At 36.8% G+C, this 21,355-nt stretch overlaps 1 protein-coding gene across 3 annotated transcripts in view; it reads left to right on the plus strand.

Annotated features, from left to right (window-relative positions):
• The window catches only part of eif4ba (eukaryotic translation initiation factor 4Ba), a 54,480-nt gene that overhangs the window by 2,977 nt on the left and 30,148 nt on the right, over window positions 1–21,355 (plus strand). For all 3 annotated transcript variants that reach the window (XM_056448810.1, XM_056448811.1, XM_056448812.1), the window contains exons 2-3: window positions 14,171–14,311; window positions 18,445–18,650. In XM_056448810.1, the coding sequence (XP_056304785.1) occupies window positions 14,171–14,311; window positions 18,445–18,650 (347 nt within the window). The remainder of the gene's footprint in view (window positions 1–14,170; window positions 14,312–18,444; window positions 18,651–21,355) is intronic.

Here is a 21,355-nt window from a genome sequence, read left to right on the forward strand (position 1 = left end):
GTATCATTCCAGGGTAAACACTGTCAGCAGCATTGTTGATCAATCATCTGCACAATTGTTTCAAACATATGAAACATATGCATGCATATGTGACTCTTAGATATTTTATGAGATCTGTTATCTCCAAAATGCCATAAAATATTGTAGTTCAAATAGGGCTGGGCGATATGTAAAAAATGCAGTCTTGATCAATTATTTTCCATATTGAACAATAATGATATATATTTCGATATCAGTTGTTAATGCTTCCATATTTAAAAGAGAATCCCAACAATGGCTGAAGCCACAAAAATTAGTTGGTTCATTAAATAACCTATTTTCAGTGGACCATAATATTTGGCGGACGAAAATTTGCTGCATTTCTAATATCACCACACTTCTAGATTCCCATTGTTGCACATTTCTGCTGTGTGATTGGCTCTTAGATCAATATAGAGTAAGTAAGTCCAGAGCTTATCATTGTTATTGACATAAATTTTATTGCGATTCGATTTAATATCGTTTATCAAGTTCATAATCATAAGTTCAAACAAAAATCTCAAATTCCCATGCACCTTTCCTACGACAAAATGGTAGAAAACACATTATTGTCGAACTTTAAACCTGTTCCAAGATTCAAATGTGGTTTGCAATTGAAATGTTTGTGTGCTTATATAACCAATGGGCATCAGAGACACTATAATCATTCAGAAAAGAGGTTGTCAGAGATTTTCCTTCTGCTTTCACAGGTCACTGCCGCTTTAAAGCCAGTCTTGCTCATGTGTTGAGCTGAAGGATAATGTTGACAGACGTTTGAGTCTTTGTTTTGGTTTTGCAGCGGGACGCCATAGCTCTACAGTACACACAGATTCAGTTGCACAGAGCTGGAATGTCCTGATGCTGCAGTTTGTCACAAAAGAGCTCCGAAGCTTGTAGTAGCTCACAACAATACCTCTCTCCACGTGTTAACCGCAGCAGTCCACAACATGCGAAAATCAGTCAGCCCTGGAAATAGAGATTCTTGTTTTCCAAATGCAGCAGCTTGTCTAACATGCAAATTATATAGAGCCGATTCCTTTTGACACTGAATTACTTTTAATGCAAATAAAGGGGACCTAATTTGACATAGTTTAACTGCACATTTGTGGAGCTTCTGGTTTGTGATCTATCAAACATCCTTAAATCTTGAGGGACAGAATACTTCTGAATAGGATATATGCGCAAAGACTTTTAATTTCAGCCAGCCAGGTTCAGCGTGTCCAGTGAACTGTCTTTCTATCTTAATGGTCTGTTTCCACTGAGTGGTACGGTATGGTACGGTTCGGTTCTGTACGCCTCTTTGCCCATTTCCACTGAGTGGTATGGTACTGTACGGTTCGGTTTGGTACGCTTTTATGGCCGTTTCCCTTGTCAAAAGGCGTACCGAACCGAACCGTGCCACTTTTTCGGCACCCTTTCGAAAGGGTACCAAACACGAGAAAAGGTACCAAAAGGCAGAGCCACACGCGCAGCTGAACGCTATTGGTTTACAGAGATACGTCATTCGCTTACGCAACAAGCCAGAATGAAAACAAAAATCCCGCCATGTTTAAAATACACACACAGCCGAGAGATTACAGCGGAATTATATATACATATAATAACGAGCCATGGTCGACCCGGGCTCAAACAAACCTTGTCGTCGTCTGGATGAACAGCCACAAAGCCAAGAAGAAGAGCAGATTTACCCTGTGCCCCGTAGTTTTTTACGAGCCAGTCTGAGGCGCGAGTGGTTTCGCTTTCTTGCTTGCGCTCGCCGCGCGTCTAACATTATATCTGAAATAACAAACTTCTTGAGCTGATGATAATAACCTGCGCTTGATTATTGACGGGCTTTTAAAACCCGATCCTGTCAGACACTGACAAACACGAGAGTGAAGCACGAAAAAGCAAAGGAGAAGCCGGAAAAAAAGGAGCACATTATTTTTCAGCAAATATGAACAAAATGCCATGTATAACTAACTTATTATCTTCACCTTTTGGACTAATATGAACTGGGAATGAGGGAATTACTGTCTAACAGAGGCTACATGTGCTGCTGAAGATTACAGACACAGATAAGAGGTTTTCACTGACTGTGGGCTATATTTTGTGTTGTTTTTGAACCTAAATACGGGCGAAATGTCTGCTGTGTGTAGTTCTTCTGTAGTTGGTAACATGTCGGAGACTGTAAGGGGCTGTATGTGTTTATATATGTTCATTTATTTAGGTATTTAATATAAGTACAGACGTTACAGTAGGCTGTTTCGCACTGTCATTCATCTGCAGTTATAATCAACTCATGTTCATAGAAAAGTTAGTAATAAACATTTCTACACAAGTATTTATGTGTGTAAAGCATCTATTTTGTGAGAAGTGCTTCTCATATGATATGTGAGCGACCTGTACAGCTTTATTGTAGACATTTCCTCGAGTGAGAATGACGTCGACTGAAACTTTCTGTCATACGCCACGCCCACCAAAAGGGTACCCTTGGTAGTTGAAACGCAAGCCTGATAAAGGTGACCCGTACCATACCAGTCAGTGGAAACGAGCTGTAAAATTGCCATGTTTAAGGTCTGATTTCTTTAAGAATCAGTGATCTTCACTGTCTGATAGATATACGATATAAAGTGGGTCGCAGACTGGACAAGAAACACTGCATTGAATTCCATTTCCCCCCGCCAGTTTTTTATATCCCAGTATTTTCAATGGAGTTTCTATGTTAGCCTGCTGATCCTGATGGTGCTAGCGATTACACAATCTTTCATCTAGTTTTACACTTGAACAACTAAATGAATACTTAAAGGGCCATGAAACCCCCACTAGCTGCATTTCCACTAACCCCGACTGTCTCAGCAGGGTCTTTTCACACCTCTAGTTTGAAAAAAGTCAAAGTTGAAAGTTGGTGAATCCAGCTCTGTTCAGATGGGAGTGTTGGGGAGGGAAAGAAGGAAGGATTTGCATAAAAATGGGAGTTTTCGGTTTGAGCACGCACTGATTTTCACAGAGGCAAAACAACACACAGATGCAGGGGAGAAAGACAGTGACTGTGGCCCCGTTTACACTAATACGTTTTAGTTTTAAAACGCATATGTTTTGCTACGGTTATGCCATCTGTCCACACTACACCAGAGTTTTTGAGCGCCGAAAACGAAGCGTTTTGAAAATGCTGAAAAGGCCATTTTCATATTAAAACGCTGCTGCTCTGTGTCAATGTAGACGGGGGTAAACAGAGACATCTGAAAACAGAGGCGGGGCTGCAGACGTTCGCCTCACTGATTGGGGCTTTTTCCTCAATATTAAGTAGCCTATACACAGTTCAGTCTTGCATCCTGTCCTTGTAAATTCAGACTTCGCAAGTTTGATATGGAAAACAAAATCCCGAGGACATGTCAGGTAAATCTTCAAAGGGAACAGTGTACTTTATAACCTAATTTGCATCACCCTGGCTACATTGTTTCACTGTCTTAGTTGAAAAGTTGAAAACGTTGAAAAAAAAGTTGAAACCATGATATAAGGAGCTGCCTATTTTTAATTTGATTTTAGCAACTTAACAGACACTAAACATGTTGAGGCATCATATAGTTGCTTATTTATATGACCATCATCTTCACTGTGTAGCGCTGCCACATAATTGAGTTATGCTGACTGAAAAATTCATTAAATGTGTGAATAGGCCATGCAGTTCAGCATACTCACACTTAGTTTTTTTGTAGCCCAACTATATAATGAGTAATGTCTTATTTTACAGTCTTTTATTTTGAAGTGATGAGGGGAAGTGAATGTGTCTAATCTATTTCCTGTTCCAACTGTTGCTGTTTTTTTCCATAAATACACATTTACATAACATACACACCACAAGGGGGAGATAGTGGGCACATGGACACTGCTCAAGGTGACATCTGAAGAAGCCAGAGGAGCACATGGAGTGAGGTGTTTGCCAAAACTACCTTGTATTTTTCTTCTTGATTCGTGGGCAAAGGACAATTGTTTTGCGTGGATTTTTTGCACTTTTAGGACTCATTAGTCTTGCAGACCCACAGTCAAGACTATCCTAGGAGGACCTTTAACGTACAGCAACAAGGCGTGGTTCCAATTATCTGGACTCAAACTTTGGGGTGAGCGCGAACCATTTTGCACGTACACATCCACGGACTTTTGGACTTTACACTCACACACACACACACACACACACGGGGATTCACCATTTTTTTTGTATTGTGTTATTGTACGAATGTTGTTTGTTTTTTTTGTTTGAATGTAAGGACATTTTCAGAGAACTGTGTAACCTTTATCAATCCATGATAAAATTTGTAAACAGGAACTAGAGAATTGAACCATTTTTTTATTTTTTTTTTTTGTGTATCCCGTTGATTTAAAGACGAGCGTTACATAGTGGTGGCCAGTACGGGTAAATTCTATATTTAGCACTAGTTCTAGTTTCATATATTATCATGGATGATGAATATACAACTGTGGATGAGGTTGAAAATACAGAAACACAAATCAACCCTGTAATACACACTGTTGATTCATGTGAAGGAAATGAAACTGATTATACAGGTGAACAATTTACAACTAGACGTAATCCAACTGAACAATTAACATCACTGCTTAGTTCATTGTATATATCAGATACTGATCAAACTGCTGGTGTTTCTGATGAAGTGGGAAATCAAGGTATTTATGATGAAGTTTTTCAGTTAAAGGAGGATTTATTGGCTCTTTCTGATAAAGTTCAAAATATGGAATATGACTTTAACCAAGCTTTTGAGAGTACAGTGAATCGTGAAACAAACTTCAGACAAGCATTAGATGATCGTCTGAACAGTATGCAAGAACACTTTGAGGATTCATTGAAGAAATTAGAAAAAGCTGTCATTGATTGTTTTCTAAGGAGAGATGAAAAATGGGAAAGTAAAATTAAACAAATTTATTCAACAAGCACCCCATATCCTTCTAGAAGACAAACTATACAGACAAAGGTTACACGTTCGGATCTTTTTTCCACTGCACAGTCACCTATAACCAAACCATCTTTTGATGCTACTTACCATGTTTCTGCCCCTAATTCCTCAGGTCACCAGACACAGTCTGACGCTAACGTTTTACCTGGTTCATCCTCCTTTTTCGCTCGACCTCCAGTACGTCTGGAGTTCCCCTCTTTCGGTGAAACCTGTGAGACAGCCGATGTATTCAACTTCATTGAGAAATGTGAAGACTATCTAGAGGTGAGACCATTGTCCAATCTGGAGCTATTGGGTACACTTAGCACTGTCCTGCAAGGTCCAGCTTTAAGTTGGTGGAAGGCTGAAAAGGGAAAGGTGAAAGACTGGGAATCCTTTAAAAGAGCATTAATGGATGCTTTTCTACCAGCTGACTATATGTCTGAAGTAGAAGAAAAACTAAGAAATATGGTACAGCAGCCCAATCAACGGCTCAGGGATTTTGCATACAATTATCGTGCTTTATGCCTGAAATGGAAACCAGATGCTTCAGAAGAAGAACTGGTGAATAGGATTCTGAATAACATCAACCCCAGAGTTGCAGGATGCATGAGGGGGACAGTTAATACTGTTAGTCAACTGGTCAAAGTGGGAGCACTGGTGGAAAAGGACTGCATGGGGACAAAGGAGTACTGGAAGAAAGTGGAAAGTAGTAGTGAAAGAGACAAGACCAAGAAGTCATCTGAAGCTGGTTCTCGCAAACATCTGGCTGGTGTGACTATAACCCAACATCATCCAACATCTTTCTTGTTGGGAGTAACCATCAAAGTGAATGGACAGGAGATAACAGCCGTCCTGGACACAGGTAGTACATTTACTTTAATTCAAGAGAGTGTGTGGAAGAGACTGAGATTTAAGAGAGTTGAAGCATCAAAGACTTTATCCTCTCAGAAATTCATCATGGCTGATGGAACCATACACCACTCTAGGGATCATCAGTCAATGAGTGTTGAGTGGCATGGAGAAAAATATGAGATGGGAGCCTTCATTATGAGAGATTCCCACTTGGCTTTTCCAGTGATTATTGGACTTGACTTTCTGAAGCTCGCCAGAGTGGTGGTGGATTTAGAACAAGGGAGATATGGTGTAAGAAGAGGAAAAGACTGTAGGTACTTCCCCTTCATATCTGTTTTACCCCCCTATTCTCAGGAAATGCCTGTAAGTCCATCTTGCTCAGTGAGACATGCTGCACTCCACCTGTACTGTGCTGTTCCACCTTACTATCAGCCAAAGGTTGCTTATATATCTGATACACCAAGCATCTGTTATCCCGAAGAAGTAAGAGACTTGATTACTGCATGGCCAATTACCACCTCAGAAAAACTTGGGCATACATCGATTTATCAACACAAAATCACCCTCACAGACCATACTCCAGTAACATCAAGAGCTTATAGAGTATCTCCATTAAAGAAAAGCATTATTGAAGAAGAGGTAGATCGAATGCTGGAGAACAACATCATTGAGCCTTCTTTCTCACCATGGTCTTCTCCGGTGGTCCTGGTCCCCAAGGAAGATGGAACTTATCGTTTCTGTGTGGACTACAGGCGTCTTAACAAAAAGACCATCTTTGATGCTTATCCCATGCCTCTAATTCAGGACATCTTGGAGTCATTGGAGGGAGCTACCTGGTTTACATCCTTGGATTTAAGATCTGGATATTGGCAAGTCGAGATGGCAGAGGAAAGCAAAGAGTTGACTGCTTTTATCACCACCAAAGGCCTATTCCATTTTAAATCGATGCCATATGGACTGAAAAACTCTGCTGCAACATTCCAACGACTAATGGAGAGAGTGTTGGGAGAGTTGAGGGGTAAGATATGCTTTGTCTACATCGATGATATCATCATTTATTCAAAAACCCCAGAAGAACATAAGAAACACTTACATCAAGTATTAGAGAGACTTACTCAGGCCAACCTCACCCTGAACATGAAGAAATGTCAGTTTTTCACCAGACAACTGAAATTCCTTGGACACCTGATCACAGAAAGAGGGATAGAAATGGACAAAGAGAAGATTCAAGCAATCGTGAATTTTCCTACACCATCTGACCTGAAGTCCCTCCAACGGTTTTTGGGGTTAGCAGGTTGGTATCATCGCTATATTCCTCATTTTGCTGATATCACCGCTCCCCTAAATCAGTTGAAGAAAAAAGGAGTGAGATGGGATTGGAATGAGGAATGTCAATCAAGTGTGAATGCTCTGAAGCAATCCTTACAACATGCACCTATACTTGCACAACCAGACACTACTAAGCCTTTCCAGATACACACAGATGCTAGTGATGTGGGACTAGGAGCTGTACTCACTCAAACTTGTGACAACCAGGAGAAAGTAATCGCCTATGCTTCAAGGACTCTGTCTCCAGCGGAGAAGAACTATAGTACATCAGAGAAAGAATGTTTGGCGGTGGTCTGGGCAGTAGAAAAGTGGAGACATTACTTGGAAGGGATGCCTTTTGATGTTTTCACAGATCATTCTGCATTGACTTGGGCATTTAATTGCCCAAAGACCTCTTCTCGTCTGACACGCTGGACCCTGAGGCTGCAGCAGTTTGACTTTAGAGTTCAACACCGTAAAGGGTGTGTAAACTTGGTACCTGACGCTCTGTCCAGAGCTGGTGAGTCAGTACCTAACCCTTGTCTTTCCATCACTTCAACAACTGCATCAGAGTTGCCTATCAGTCTGGATGAAATACAAAAAGCTCAACAAGATGATAAAGCTTTACTCCAGTTAACATCCACTCCATCACGCTGTGCTGCCAAAGATCAAGCCATTACCTTTGAGAATATTCAGGGTATTTGGTACAGAAAAGTTCCCCTAAAAGGTGAAGGGAATAAGTATCAGCTTGTGGTACCTGAAGAACTCACTAAGAACTTTCTTCACTACTTCCATGATAATCCACTAGCTGGTCACTTGGGTCAACTCAAAACTCTTCTGAAGATCTTGGAAGTGGCATGGTGGCCATCTGTAAGAAAAGAGGTCTGGAGCTATGTTAAAAGTTGTAAGCTCTGTCAGCAGTACAAGCCCAGTAACAGTAAACCCTCTGGACTTTTGCAGAGTAATTTAATTACTGAACCAGGACACACTCTAGGAACTGACCTGATGGGACCGTTCCCCATAAGCAAGAACAGAAATGCTTACATTCTTGTGATTATGGACTACTTTACAAAGTGGACAGAATTATTCCCCTTGAGAGACAGTAAGACCCAAAAGATTGCAAAGATTCTCAAAGAGGAAATCTTTACCCGATGGGGTGTCCCAAAGTATTTAGTTTCAGACAGAGGTCCACAATTTACTTCTTCCATCTTGGCTGATGTGTGTAAATCCTGGGGCTGCATACAAAAACTAACTACTGCTTACCATCCACAAAGCAATCTGACTGAGAGGGTAAATAGGACTCTAAAAACAATGATCGCTTCCTATGTAGGCCAACAACACCAGAACTGGGACAAGTGGTTGCCCGAGTTGAGGTATGCTATCAACACTGCTCAACAGGAGACAACGCGTTGCACCCCAGCGGAGCTTATGGTAGGACGTCAGATCCATGGACCTCTGGAAAGACTCATACATTTGCCTCAGTCACCTGATCAACCATCATACACTGTACTGGATAGACAACACCACCTTCAACAGGAGGTTGTGCGTAGAATGAGGATGAACCAGGCTAAACAAGCTAAGTACTACAATCTTAAAAGGAAAGATGTACAATTTAAGGTGGGTGACTTAGTTTGGTTTAAAACTCATCCTATATCCAGTGCAGTCAGTAAATTCACCTCCAAATTAGCTCCGAAGTGGGAAGGACCTGGGGTGATTTCTAAGAGAAAAGGGCCAATAAATTACTCTATATCATGGGGTGATCCACCAAGAACTGATTGTTTTAATGTGGTTAATTTAAAACGCTTTTATGGTCGTTCTTCCTCCGAGATGCCGGCTGGGGGGGGGGGATCTATGTAGCGCTGCCACATAATTGAGTTATGCTGACTGAAAAATTCATTAAATGTGTGAATAGGCCATGCAGTTCAGCATACTCACACTTAGTTTTTTTGTAGCCCAACTATATAATGAGTAATGTCTTATTTTACAGTCTTTTATTTTGAAGTGATGAGGGGAAGTGAATGTGTCTAATCTATTTCCTGTTCCAACTGTTGCTGTTTTTTTCCATAAATACACATTTACATAACATACACACCACAAGGGGGAGATAGTGGGCACATGGACACTGCTCAAGGTGACATCTGAAGAAGCCAGAGGAGCACATGGAGTGAGGTGTTTGCCAAAACTACCTTGTATTTTTCTTCTTGATTCGTGGGCAAAGGACAATTGTTTTGCGTGGATTTTTTGCACTTTTAGGACTCATTAGTCTTGCAGACCCACAGTCAAGACTATCCTAGGAGGACCTTTAACGTACAGCAACAAGGCGTGGTTCCAATTATCTGGACTCAAACTTTGGGGTGAGCGCGAACCATTTTGCACGTACACATCCACGGACTTTTGGACTTTACACTCACACACACACACACACACACGGGGATTCACCATTTTTTTTGTATTGTGTTATTGTACGAATGTTGTTTGTTTTTTTTGTTTGAATGTAAGGACATTTTCAGAGAACTGTGTAACCTTTATCAATCCATGATAAAATTTGTAAACAGGAACTAGAGAATTGAACCATTTTTTTATTTTTTTTTTTTGTGTATCCCGTTGATTTAAAGACGAGCGTTACAACTGTATGCATATTTATAACGAAATGGAGCCTATAACATTACTGCCTCCTTTTATTTTCATTGAAAATACAAAACATACCCTCTCTTTTTCTGAATATCAGTTTTAATAATCAATAATGGCCATTATAAAAGTATAAAGTACAATAAGTTTATACAATATAGGAAATTATTGCAAGCAATCAGTCAAATGTGCAGAATCAGTGTACGCGATTAATTAACTTTTCTTTGATACAAAAGACCAAAGTCGGGGAATATGTTGTTAGATATAGACAACAACATGAATTAAGTATCACGTTTAACAAATATAGCGGATTAGATCCAGCGGTAGATCTTTGATGATCAGTCCGACGAGCACAGCTCTCATCTGGGTATATATGCTGCAGTGCATGCCATTGTGTGTGCGTGGTCACGTGATGTGCATTTTCAGCTGTGTAAGGTAGACGCAGAATTGTTCAAAAACGCTGGATGAAACGCTAGTGTGGACGCGGATCGTTTTTATTCTAAAACGCCGTTTTAAAACTAAAACGTACTAGTGTAAACGGGGCCTGTGTTTACATGGACTTATTTCGAATTACATCGAATTATTTGCCAAATTCTTAGTTTTTCGACTTTAACTGCAGTTTGGCACTTTCATTTTCATTCAGGAACATTTCATGCATGCCCCCGTGACAAACGAGATATTGGATGCGAGGAACTGCTGGAAGAGTGTAGTTTTAATGGAATGTTTGAAACCGCATGGCGAATGGGAGATAAAAAAAAAAAACCTTCGCTTTTTCTGTAACTTAGATGCACTCGGTAGGTAGCGTCAGAAAGCCATATGTGTATAGACTATCCTCCCACATAATGTGGCGAAAATCCTACACAACGGTAATAGTTTGATTAAGGTGTTTACATGTTTACATTTGGAGAGCAGCATTTGCAGAGGATCTTTCAGTCCATAATATTACTGTAAACGTAGTAACTAAGGTATGTCTTTAAAAACTAAGAGTACTGCTGACAATGCTAACTAACTTTGTCATGTACATAAACATATACAGAAATACATAATATCCATAAACATAGAACATTCATCACACACTTACCAAATCTTTAGAGAAAAAAAGAAGACGATCTGCAAATCTGGATTTTACCATTTCCAGATGCGAAAAGCTCTCTGGCATAAAATGTTCCTTACAAACATATTTTTGTCACATGTTAGCAGACAACTATAATCCACATGTGAGTCCAGCTGCGCTCTCATAGCGGGAAATTGAAAACAAAACTTTCCTTGCAGCACATTTATAAAAGCAACTCTGACGACCCTGGCCAGTACAGACATCCAATCTACACACTGGAATTCATGCAATGATCTAATCGCTGTGACATAGCTTCAAAATTTCTTTTCAAACCAGAAGAACAAATTTGCTCAAAATAACGCAGAAACAAACAATTTTCACTTTTTTGTGAAATATATGTGTCCTAATAGTGTTTGTAGCAACGTGGGACATTTATATATGACTATCAACATCTCAAAAAATGTGTTTTGGTGTTTCGTGACCCTTTAAGTCTAAAATATTTCACCACAAATTATATTAACTAATAATATAAATACAGGATGAAATAAAAACAAGCTGCGTATTGCTTAATTAAAATAAATAGAATGAGCAAATCAAATAAATGTTTTACAGACAGAAAGTGATGTTTTCATTCAAATTTTTTTTAAATGAAGCATCGATTACTACAAATTAATTTGATAGATTTTTGTAATCAGTAAAATTGAATAATTTGATTAATGTTTCAGCTCTTCTGTAAATTGATTTTTTATGCTTGTGTTGAACCTTTCTGTTCTCATAAATGTCTTCTAGCTTCTCTTTTAAACAGTCATATTTAAAAAAAATTTGAAAAACAATGTTTATTTTCAGTGCTTCATTGTATTGTAGTTCTTTCTTTCGGCTTCAAATCAGTTATCAGCTGGTTTAAATCTTGGTTTATATAATGTTTTAATTTGGGCTGCGCAATGTATCAAAATGATTGAAATATCTTTGTGTGCCTGACACAAGCGCACCCATTAAAAGACTTTAAAAGCACTTCAGGCAGTATAGTTACATACCAACACGGATCTCTGAAACCAAGCTGAGTGGACATGCTAGTTTTCTTGTTGAAAAATCGAATGATTTTAATATAGATGCTAAAATATTAGCAGGCAATCAAGCCGTGTTAAGTAACCAATAAGACAGCAAAGAACTCATCTCTGTTTCAAGTGTTTTTGTTTATCAAAGGTCCTGTGAAATTAAAATAAAGAAGTTTTAGGTGTTGGTTTCAGTCTTTTAGTCTTATCTAATTCATATCTGTAATTTAGTGTGTACCAAAGCAGTGACAAAATTTGCGTTTAGAAAATATAAAACTGATATAAACATCCAAAGCTTGCAGTTTGTCAGGTCCACCTAAATGGACCTGACAAACATTTTTTTCACATCACCTCATCCTTCAGTTTCTCATCAGATGTTTTCTAGTATCTGACATGCCCCGCCCCCTTCAAGACGCTTCCCATTGGCTTTTTATTTGAAAACTCAATGCACACCACTCATTGGCAGAGCTGTGATAAAAACAAAACGCTACTGGCTGTCCTGCCCTCTCTTCATTTTCTCTTCCGTTGAGGTTACGTCAAACATTGAATATAAAAATGCACATTTCAAAGCACTTCACCGGACCCTTTATTTGACTGTTTTTAAAAGTATAGCCGTGGAGCAAAGTGTATTTGTGTAAATAGCGATATTTATTTATTGTTTGCTTGTTTGTTGACATTGTTAAAATTTCTTATTTGTTTTATGCAATAGGAAAGCATGGCTGTTTACGTTCAGGAGTTGTAGTGATGTTGTATTTTTACTGAAACTATACAAAAACATGTTGATTATAGCATTTTTTTAAAAAATATATCATGTTGTATATTGAATATCGCATCATTTAGCATGACAGGCTCGTAGATTTAGGGTGGACCGAGAGGACATGTCCCCATCAATATCCACCGACCAGTGAAATATCCCCACCAATAATTTAATCCGTTCAAAAAAAATCGCGCTATCAATGTTAACTTAGACATGCAGAAAGGGTTAAATGATGTTCTCTCCTCGAGTTCTCCCGCCCCCAAAACACATATGGACATTGTGATTGGCTGTGCTTTTTTCCTGCTGTCATGTGAGGGGGTGTGGCTGCATTTAGATACAAGCAGCTCCAAATGCAGTGGATTGTTTTTTTCTTGTTCAAGAATGAGGCGTGTTGGGTGACACACACAAGCGATGATGGTGGCAGAATAAAAAGGTAGTCATTAGGTTTTTTCAAGGAAAAGTGTAAGTCACATAAACAAATTCGCCACTAAATGAATTCATCATGATAATGCAGGTAATGCTCGTGTTTTCTCTCCCTTTAATGCACAGTCTATCATTAAAGCAGAGTGATATAGTGAATAATATGGCCTGAAAAATAACTGCAGTATTAACAGCTAAATGTAAAAGTATATGATCCCTGCCAGTTCTTTAATCTCTCAGAGTAGCATGTCCAATTTTTTTTGAAACAGTTTGTCAGAAAAAATACAGCCTGTGTATAGGCATAATACTGATATATGAGACCTTTTTCGTTTGCACTATGGCTTAAATAAATGGAAGTCTTTATTAAACTCTCTTTATCGGTTAATAAACATTCTTTTAACATTACACTATCAGGCCCATAGCCAGCTTATGGAAAGAGATGGTTATTTTTTTTCCTAAAAAAACTGAACCTTTTTTTTTGCAGATATTTGCCTGATTTTCTATTTAATTATGAGATATAAATATTACATTTTAGTGAGATATTAAGAACTAATTTTTGCTGGATTATCTTGTTGGTTGGTTATCATAACCACACTTTTTGATGTACCAACCATTTTGTAAAATTGCTTAGCATACTATTTTAAGTTAAAGTTAAATTTGTTTATTTACAACTGTGGATTTAAATTGTAAGTTTTATATTACAGTTTTACAACTAATGAAAATTTTTAATAAATAAATATTGAAGAGATACTTATTTTTAAAATACAAATTTATTATCATCTGTCGTTGCATTTTTACTTTTTTTAGAAATCTATTAAATTTTTATTAAAAACTGATGCATATAGGTAAATAAAACTGGCCAGAACATTAAACTTTCCTTTGGCCATGAATTTGGCCATTTGAATAATAAAAAACTATTACAAATATGAATAATCCAACTTTTGGTCTGTCAAACCACCCTTGACTATGGGCCTGACTATTTATTTAACTTAATAAATTGTGTGAAGATTAATTAATAAAATATTTTAATAGCAGTTATAGAATTAATAACACACACACATACATACATATATATAAATTCAGACACTTTCATGCAGTTTTCTGCTCATACTAATTGTCTGTTTTTTGTTTGTTTTTGTTTTCTTTACAGCTAAAAAGAATAAGAAAAAGGGTAAGACCCTTACCCTGACTGACTTTTTAGCGGAGGACAGTGGTGGAAATGCTCCACCCAGTTATGCACCCCCAAAGCCAACGAGCTGGGCCGACGAGACCGATGACCTGGAGGGAGATGGTGAGATTCAGATAAGAGATTACATAGATATTTCAACCAAAAATCTCCTCACTATTTACTCTCCCTCAAGTATTTTAAAACTTTTATGAATTTCTTTCTTCTATTGACGAACACAAGAGAAGTTGCACTAAAGATTATTGGAAAAATCAGCCATTGACTTCCATTGTATGGTCAAAAACTATACTATGGAAGTCAATGGCAGTTTTTTCTAACATTCTTCAGAATATCTTCCTGTGTGTTCAACAGAAGAAAGAGACTCTAGTGTGGATGAGTAAACGATGACAAAATTTTAATTTCTGGGTGAACTGTCTCATTAATACCACGTTTGAATTGTTGCCAATTGAATATAAATTTATACTCTTTGATTGACTGTAATCTCCAAAATTTTTAAAAAGTTTTTTTAGATGCCCAAATTTTTCTTAAAGAAAAACTTGTGGTGTAGAAACTATTAATAAAGAGCTATTAATAAAACTTAGTATTTATAGTTGCTGTCTAAGTTGTGGACTTTCAGACTTTCTTTTTTTTCTGTGAAACACATGAAGCTATATTTTGCACAACGTTCATGCTGCTCTTTTCCATTTTATAGAGGCATCAACACAACTGCACTAAAAAACATTAATGAGTTTAGCTTTTCTACATCTAAAATACCTTTTAAACTTAATTACCTATTTGTGTGATAAATTAACTTTATATTTCTTTACCAATTCTTTAAGGTGTTACAAGTTAAAGTAAGTTTTCTATAAACCGTTTCAATGTGGTCACGTCATTGGCCAATGAACATTTCCTGCCTGTTATCAAACTATTTCATAACTGTAACAAGAGGCAATTCAATCATAACTTAATGTTAAAACAGCTATCATAGCATTAATTATGAATATGTGGCTCTTTTTGGATTTTCAGAAGCTATAGAAATTAAAAATGGAAATGCGTTGGGACCATTGTTTTTGTTTACATCCCTCTAAATGGTCTATTTTAACAGTGTATATAGGCTGTAGGCACAAAGCACCTCATAATGGGAGCTTATGACGTATTAAAAATGTTACATTTTCTTATGTGTTCACAATTGCTTTGGAGCAATTTCTCAGTGCTTGAGTTACTTTTTCAAACCTTCTCTCACAATGAGCCAAAGGCCAGTCCCTAGAGGCTTTTCCATCGAAGGAACTTTTTCACAGTACATAGAACTGCTGGTAGAAATGACTTGATTTTTTTGTGTTTGCACTACTGGGAACATTTCTAGTGCTAAGAATTGTACAAAAGCCATTTAGGGAAACTAAATTAGCTCCTACTTCACAGTAGGGTCTAATCCAGCACAGTATACAGTGACGCAAATATTTACCAGCACAACGTTTAAAGTGATAGAAGACAAACTAAGTAAAAAAAATTCTTAGCTACTTAATATGATAATATATTAATACATTTTAATAAGGCTAATTATGTTTGGTAATGTTCTTCTTCACTGTATTTAAATGTTAATTTTATTTCCACTTTAATGTTAGTTCCACTTCTCATTTTATGCCTGAACCAGCAGTCTTTTCCGTCAATGATGGAAACCTGGCACATCACTGCTTGATTTGAATTTTGGAGGATTATTTGAATGCATTTCATTCTGTTCCTCACACAGTGCTGTTAAAAGGGGATCAAAAGACTTGGAATATAATGCATGAGTCATTTGGACTATAATTATGGCGCTCTTTAATATTATGATGTGCTTGACGACCCCTGGTCACTACTGCTCGTGTTGAATGGGATAGAACAGCTTGTTCAGTCAGTCGTGGGTTTTTGAACGGATGAGTAAATGTTCAATAAGAAACAAAAAAATTATGTACCTTTATGTATTAAAAAAAATATACAGTTGATGTCAGAATTATTAGCGCCCTTTGAATTTGTATTTTTTAATATTTCCCAAATGATGTTTAACAGAGCAAGGAAATTGTCACAGTTATGTCTGATAATATTTTTTCTTCTGGAGAAAGTCTTAATTGTTTTATTTCAGCTAGAATAAAAGCACTTTAAATTTTTTAAAAACCATTTAAGGCCAAAATTATTATTTTTTTCAATATAAAATAACTTTCCTAATTACTCTATCCTGCCTAGTTAACCTAATTAACCTAGTTAAGCCTTTAAATGTCACTGTATGCTGAATAGAAATTTCTTGAAAAATTAAAGTATCTAGTAAAATATTATTTACTGTCATCATGGCAAAAATAAAATAAATCACTTATTAGAAATGAGTAATTAAAACTATCATGTTTAGAAATGTGTTGAAAAAATCTTTTCTCTGTTAAACAGAAATCGGGGAAAAAAATAAACAAGGGGGCTAATAATTCAGAGGGGCTAATAATTCTGACTTCAACTGTATATTTCTCTTTTACAAAATAAAAGGTCTTCAACCTAAATACATGCAGATCCTGCAGAGCTCAACTTTAATTAAACACACTAAAGCTCCAGGTCAAGCATTTAAAGCTCTTTCATCATATAAAATACACAAGTGAGCAGAGTTTTTACATTGTAATGCTTTTTCTGTTTTATTTGTACTGTACACTAGAGGGCACCCTTGCTCATAATCTCCGTTCGTTTTTTTTAATGAATAATGCGAAAATATATAATAACGGTACAGTATACCTAATCTCCATTCTCTACATCTACGTTGGTGACAAAGACGTTAGCTATCACTGCAGGAGGATAAACAGTTATAGGTTTTATCGTTATTATCACAGTAAGTAACATTTTCTTATCATGGGGAGAATGTTTACCTGTATATTGCAAACAACTAGTATATTGCCCATCCCTAGGGCAAATTTACTGCATACATGATTATTTTGGATGGTACATTTGTTGTCTGATTTTATTTTATTTTTTGCTTTATCCTCTTATAGTCCTTATTATTACAACCCCAAAAAGTTGGCACAGTATGGAAAACACACAAAAAAAAGAAAGTAGTGAATTCTAAATTTACTTTGATTGTATTTCATTGTAGACAATACAACAAACATTATTTAATGCGTTCCTCATGATTTCTGTGAGCCCAGATAAGTCAATGGCTGGACACTGTTAACACAGGGCTTTCTTTTGGCATACCATAGTTTTGTGGCATTTATGCATGTAAATATGTATTGTGGTACTTGACAAACGTTTGTCAAAGTAGTCCTGAGCCCATATGGTACTATCACTTATAGATGAATGAGGATTCTTAATGCAGTGCCGCCAGATGGATTGGAGATCGCAGTTGTTCAGCTTAGGCTCCATACTGTTCCAACTGATTTGGGGTTGTATCTAGTTATGTATTTTTTATTTTTTTTTTTTTTGAAAATCTGTTTTTATTGAACTGTCTTTTCCTTTTGTTACACATTAGCTCAGTGCCTCTCAGTAATGTCCATTGAAGTGTTATGTCTAGCAAGGATGGAATGGGATCTAAGTACCAATTTACGTACCAATTCTCATTATTAATAACTAGTGGCTAGGCTCACACAGAATCTGGGCACATAGAAATCTGCAGATTTCCGTAGATTTTTAGCCCATCATTGATTTTAGCCATCATTGAAGTCATCATTATTTCATCTAATTTCTGTAATATTGTTGACTAATATGAAAATAATCATGATTGATTTACAAGAGACACTTGCTTTGTTTCCCAAATAATTGAAGCTAATTGGATTTGCATCGTAAACATTCAATAAAAATTCAAAAGGTGTTATTTTTATTTAATATATGAAGTTTTTAGTTACGATACTCCCAAAATCTATCTGCATAAATCCGTAGATTTTTTTTTTTTACCAAATTCTAGGCAGAAAAAGCAAAAAATGTCTGCAGATTCTGTCTGGCCCTACTAGTTACTTCTTATCTGACTCTTATTAAGATATTGACTATTTATCAGTACTTATAAAGTACAAATTCTGCATGATCTTATTCTGCACTACCCAATACCTAAACCCAACTACTACCTTAATAACTTAATAAGCAAATTAGTTGTTTATTTTGGCAAAATTCATAGTTAATGGGTTGTTATTAGCAAGAATTGTACCTTAAAATAAAGTATGACCCAATACTGTTAACTTGTATATTGATCCTGTAAATTGCAAATGTGAAAATAATATAGAATAATTGTCCTTAATCAAATGTATCTTGCTTCACAGTTACTACATCCTGGCACACAGAAGATGAGGTGTATCGTGCGCCGCCTATCGATCGCTCAATTCTGCCGACTGCTCCGCGTGCCGCCCGCGAACCCAACGTGGACCGCTCTCGTCTGCCCCGCAGTCCTCCTTACACCGCCTTCCTGGGCAATCTTCCCTACGACGTCACCGAAGACTCCATCAAAAACTTCTTCCGCGGACTAAATGTGAGTTAAATGCTCGTGAATCCTCACATTGTTCTGTTAAAAAGCAGTGTTTACAATAGGGCTGCAGGATATTGGATAAAGCTGACATTGCAATATTTTCATTCACCTCGATCTGTATTTCGTATAAATGCAATTTCACCAGGTGACTTGAATGGCTTGCAAAGAATTCATCATTTTAGATCAATTGGGATGATTCGTTAGGGGAGCATATCTGCATTAAATATAATTTAAAACATAGCTTAGCTTAGATAAATACAACAGACAAATGATGCAAATAAACAATCATTTATTATTTCCTGGGGAGTCAAACAGTATTCAGAAGCAGAAATTAAATAATCACTCTAATAATAATAATAATAATAATAACAATAATAATAAGAATTGTAAAAAAAAGTAATAATAGCACTGTATCATTTTTAATTAAATAATGAATTTAATATTTAATTATATAATGTTCAATTAATCTTTAAGCTACAAACATTTAATTTATTGTGCCCAAATGGCTCAAGTTTGCTTCAAATTCTTACAGTCAGGATTTAAGAACACATGTAAATAATAAACTTTCACTCTAAAGTTACAATTTGAAATTACTCCATAATTTCAGCTATAATCCCAACTACATTGTAGATCCTGCGAAATGACTATTGCAGACGTGCACATTGCGATATCGATGCTATTTTGTGCAGATATATTGTGCAGCCCGCATATTTTTGGTGGCCCACCATAATATCAAAACTAACCTCCACAAATAGATTTTCCAATTGGCTTTGAGTAATGTAAAGAGTAAACACTGCATGTTTCAAAATCAAAACTCAGTATGTAAGAGTGTATCTCTAAAAATAATGAGTGTCTTCATAAAGGATTGAAGATTTATAAGGCATTTTATTTAGTCTATTCTGTATTACCTGGTACAGCACCATTTGAGGTCTAAGACCTACTTTGATTACAGCTGTTATTATGGAAATTGCTATTTCTTTCAGATTAGTTATGTTGGCTTTTTTTGTTGTTGAAACTGAAAACTGAAACTTTTCCATCTAGTAGGGTTGGGTTCCGTTTGTTTTTTTCAATACTTTTAAAAAAGTCATAAAGATGTCTCTGTGACACTCAAACACACACACACACACACACGCACACACACACACACACACACACACACACACACCTGTTTACTGTACAAAACAAATTGAAATGTTTGCAGATCTACGCTCAAGTACAAACTTTTTCTGTGCTTAAGTACATTTTGTTTCCATTATTAATAAAAAAAACAAATTAACCATGTCGCTAAATCAAGTTGTTTTTAAAATACAGAAATAAGAACCCTTACTCCTAAGATTATAAAATCTTAAAAAAACAATATTTAATACAAAACCACTCTTGATGTTTCTGTCTTCGTCAATCACTCTGACCCAGTAAAACTTTACAGAAGTTGAGAAACTCCAAATAAAATGTTGTAAAGTGTATCTTCTGACGAAGATCTGCTCGGATGCTGATATTATAACAGTCTATCGATATACACACACCTCTCTTCCATTTCTTTTCCGTGCTGCTGCTATCTGTAGATTGAAGATCTTGCTGAAACATGGAAAGCAGCCGGAGATATAATTAAAGTGAACTGAGTTCGCTAAACTATTCACAACAGTTTTAGGGAGGCTGAGTGGAAATTTTGCCTAGCGAAGACCATAGTTTAAGCGCATTTACTGTAGCTAGCTTAGCTAACCACTGCTGTCGGAGGACTGCTGTCTAGTTGCTGCAGTCACACGCTTTCGAGAATAGTTTCATATGGGACAATATGTGTTTTTATTATAAATGTGAAGACAAAATGGACAAAAATAACATTACTACAAATGTCTTGGATTTGTATCATCAAGTGTTCACTTGAGTTTTATCATTGTCTCAACAGCTCATCAATGCAGTTTACTAGTGATCATTCGTGTGCAGGCATTTAAGTGACACCGAAATGTGTGTTTTGATTTAGTTTGGTACATACCGGTTCTATAGGTAGCATCGGGTTTTGGTACCCAACCCTACTTTCAAGTCATATTTATTTCTATAGTGCTTTATACAATGCAGGTTGAGTCAAAACAGCTTCACAAGGATGAAAATGCAAAAATGAAAATCAAAAACAACATTTCAGAATTGGTAACCGAATTCAATAAATAAGTCACATGTAGCTTACACAATGCTAGTTTTGGTTACTTCAATCAGTAATTAGTACTTAGCTTCCAAAAAGTTTCACGTGCCATTACAAGTTCTACAACACAGAATACAGAATAATCATTACGTTTATATATGTAACCCTGCCTGTCCCACACCACCCAACCTGCTCTGAGCTGGGATCGAACCGGCGACTTTCCGCATTGGTGTCGGCTGCTCTACCCAGGAGCCTAAAGACCATAGCCTCCAGCGTCTGTCGCTGGTCTGTCGAGATTTACCTGCACAGCACTTTACTAGTTGACCTCTGCAACATATAGTTAAAATGTTATGAAAACGGCACACAGTATAGTTTCCTACTTTTTGTTGAATCAATGTTTTTTTACTGGATTTGGACAGTTTGAGTATTTAGTGTTTTCACTTTTAAATAGTTTTATAAAAAATCTGATAAAAAATCTCATCCCATCAAAAACAGCAACAACAAAAATCTAGAAAAGCATACATCGTCTGCGTTGGTGGTATGGTGGTTGGTGCGTCGACGTGTCCACTCTAGT

The sequence above is a fragment of the Danio aesculapii genome, chromosome 23, assembly GCF_903798145.1.
Source record: "Danio aesculapii chromosome 23, fDanAes4.1, whole genome shotgun sequence".
Taxonomy (NCBI): Eukaryota; Metazoa; Chordata; class Actinopteri; order Cypriniformes; family Danionidae; genus Danio; species Danio aesculapii.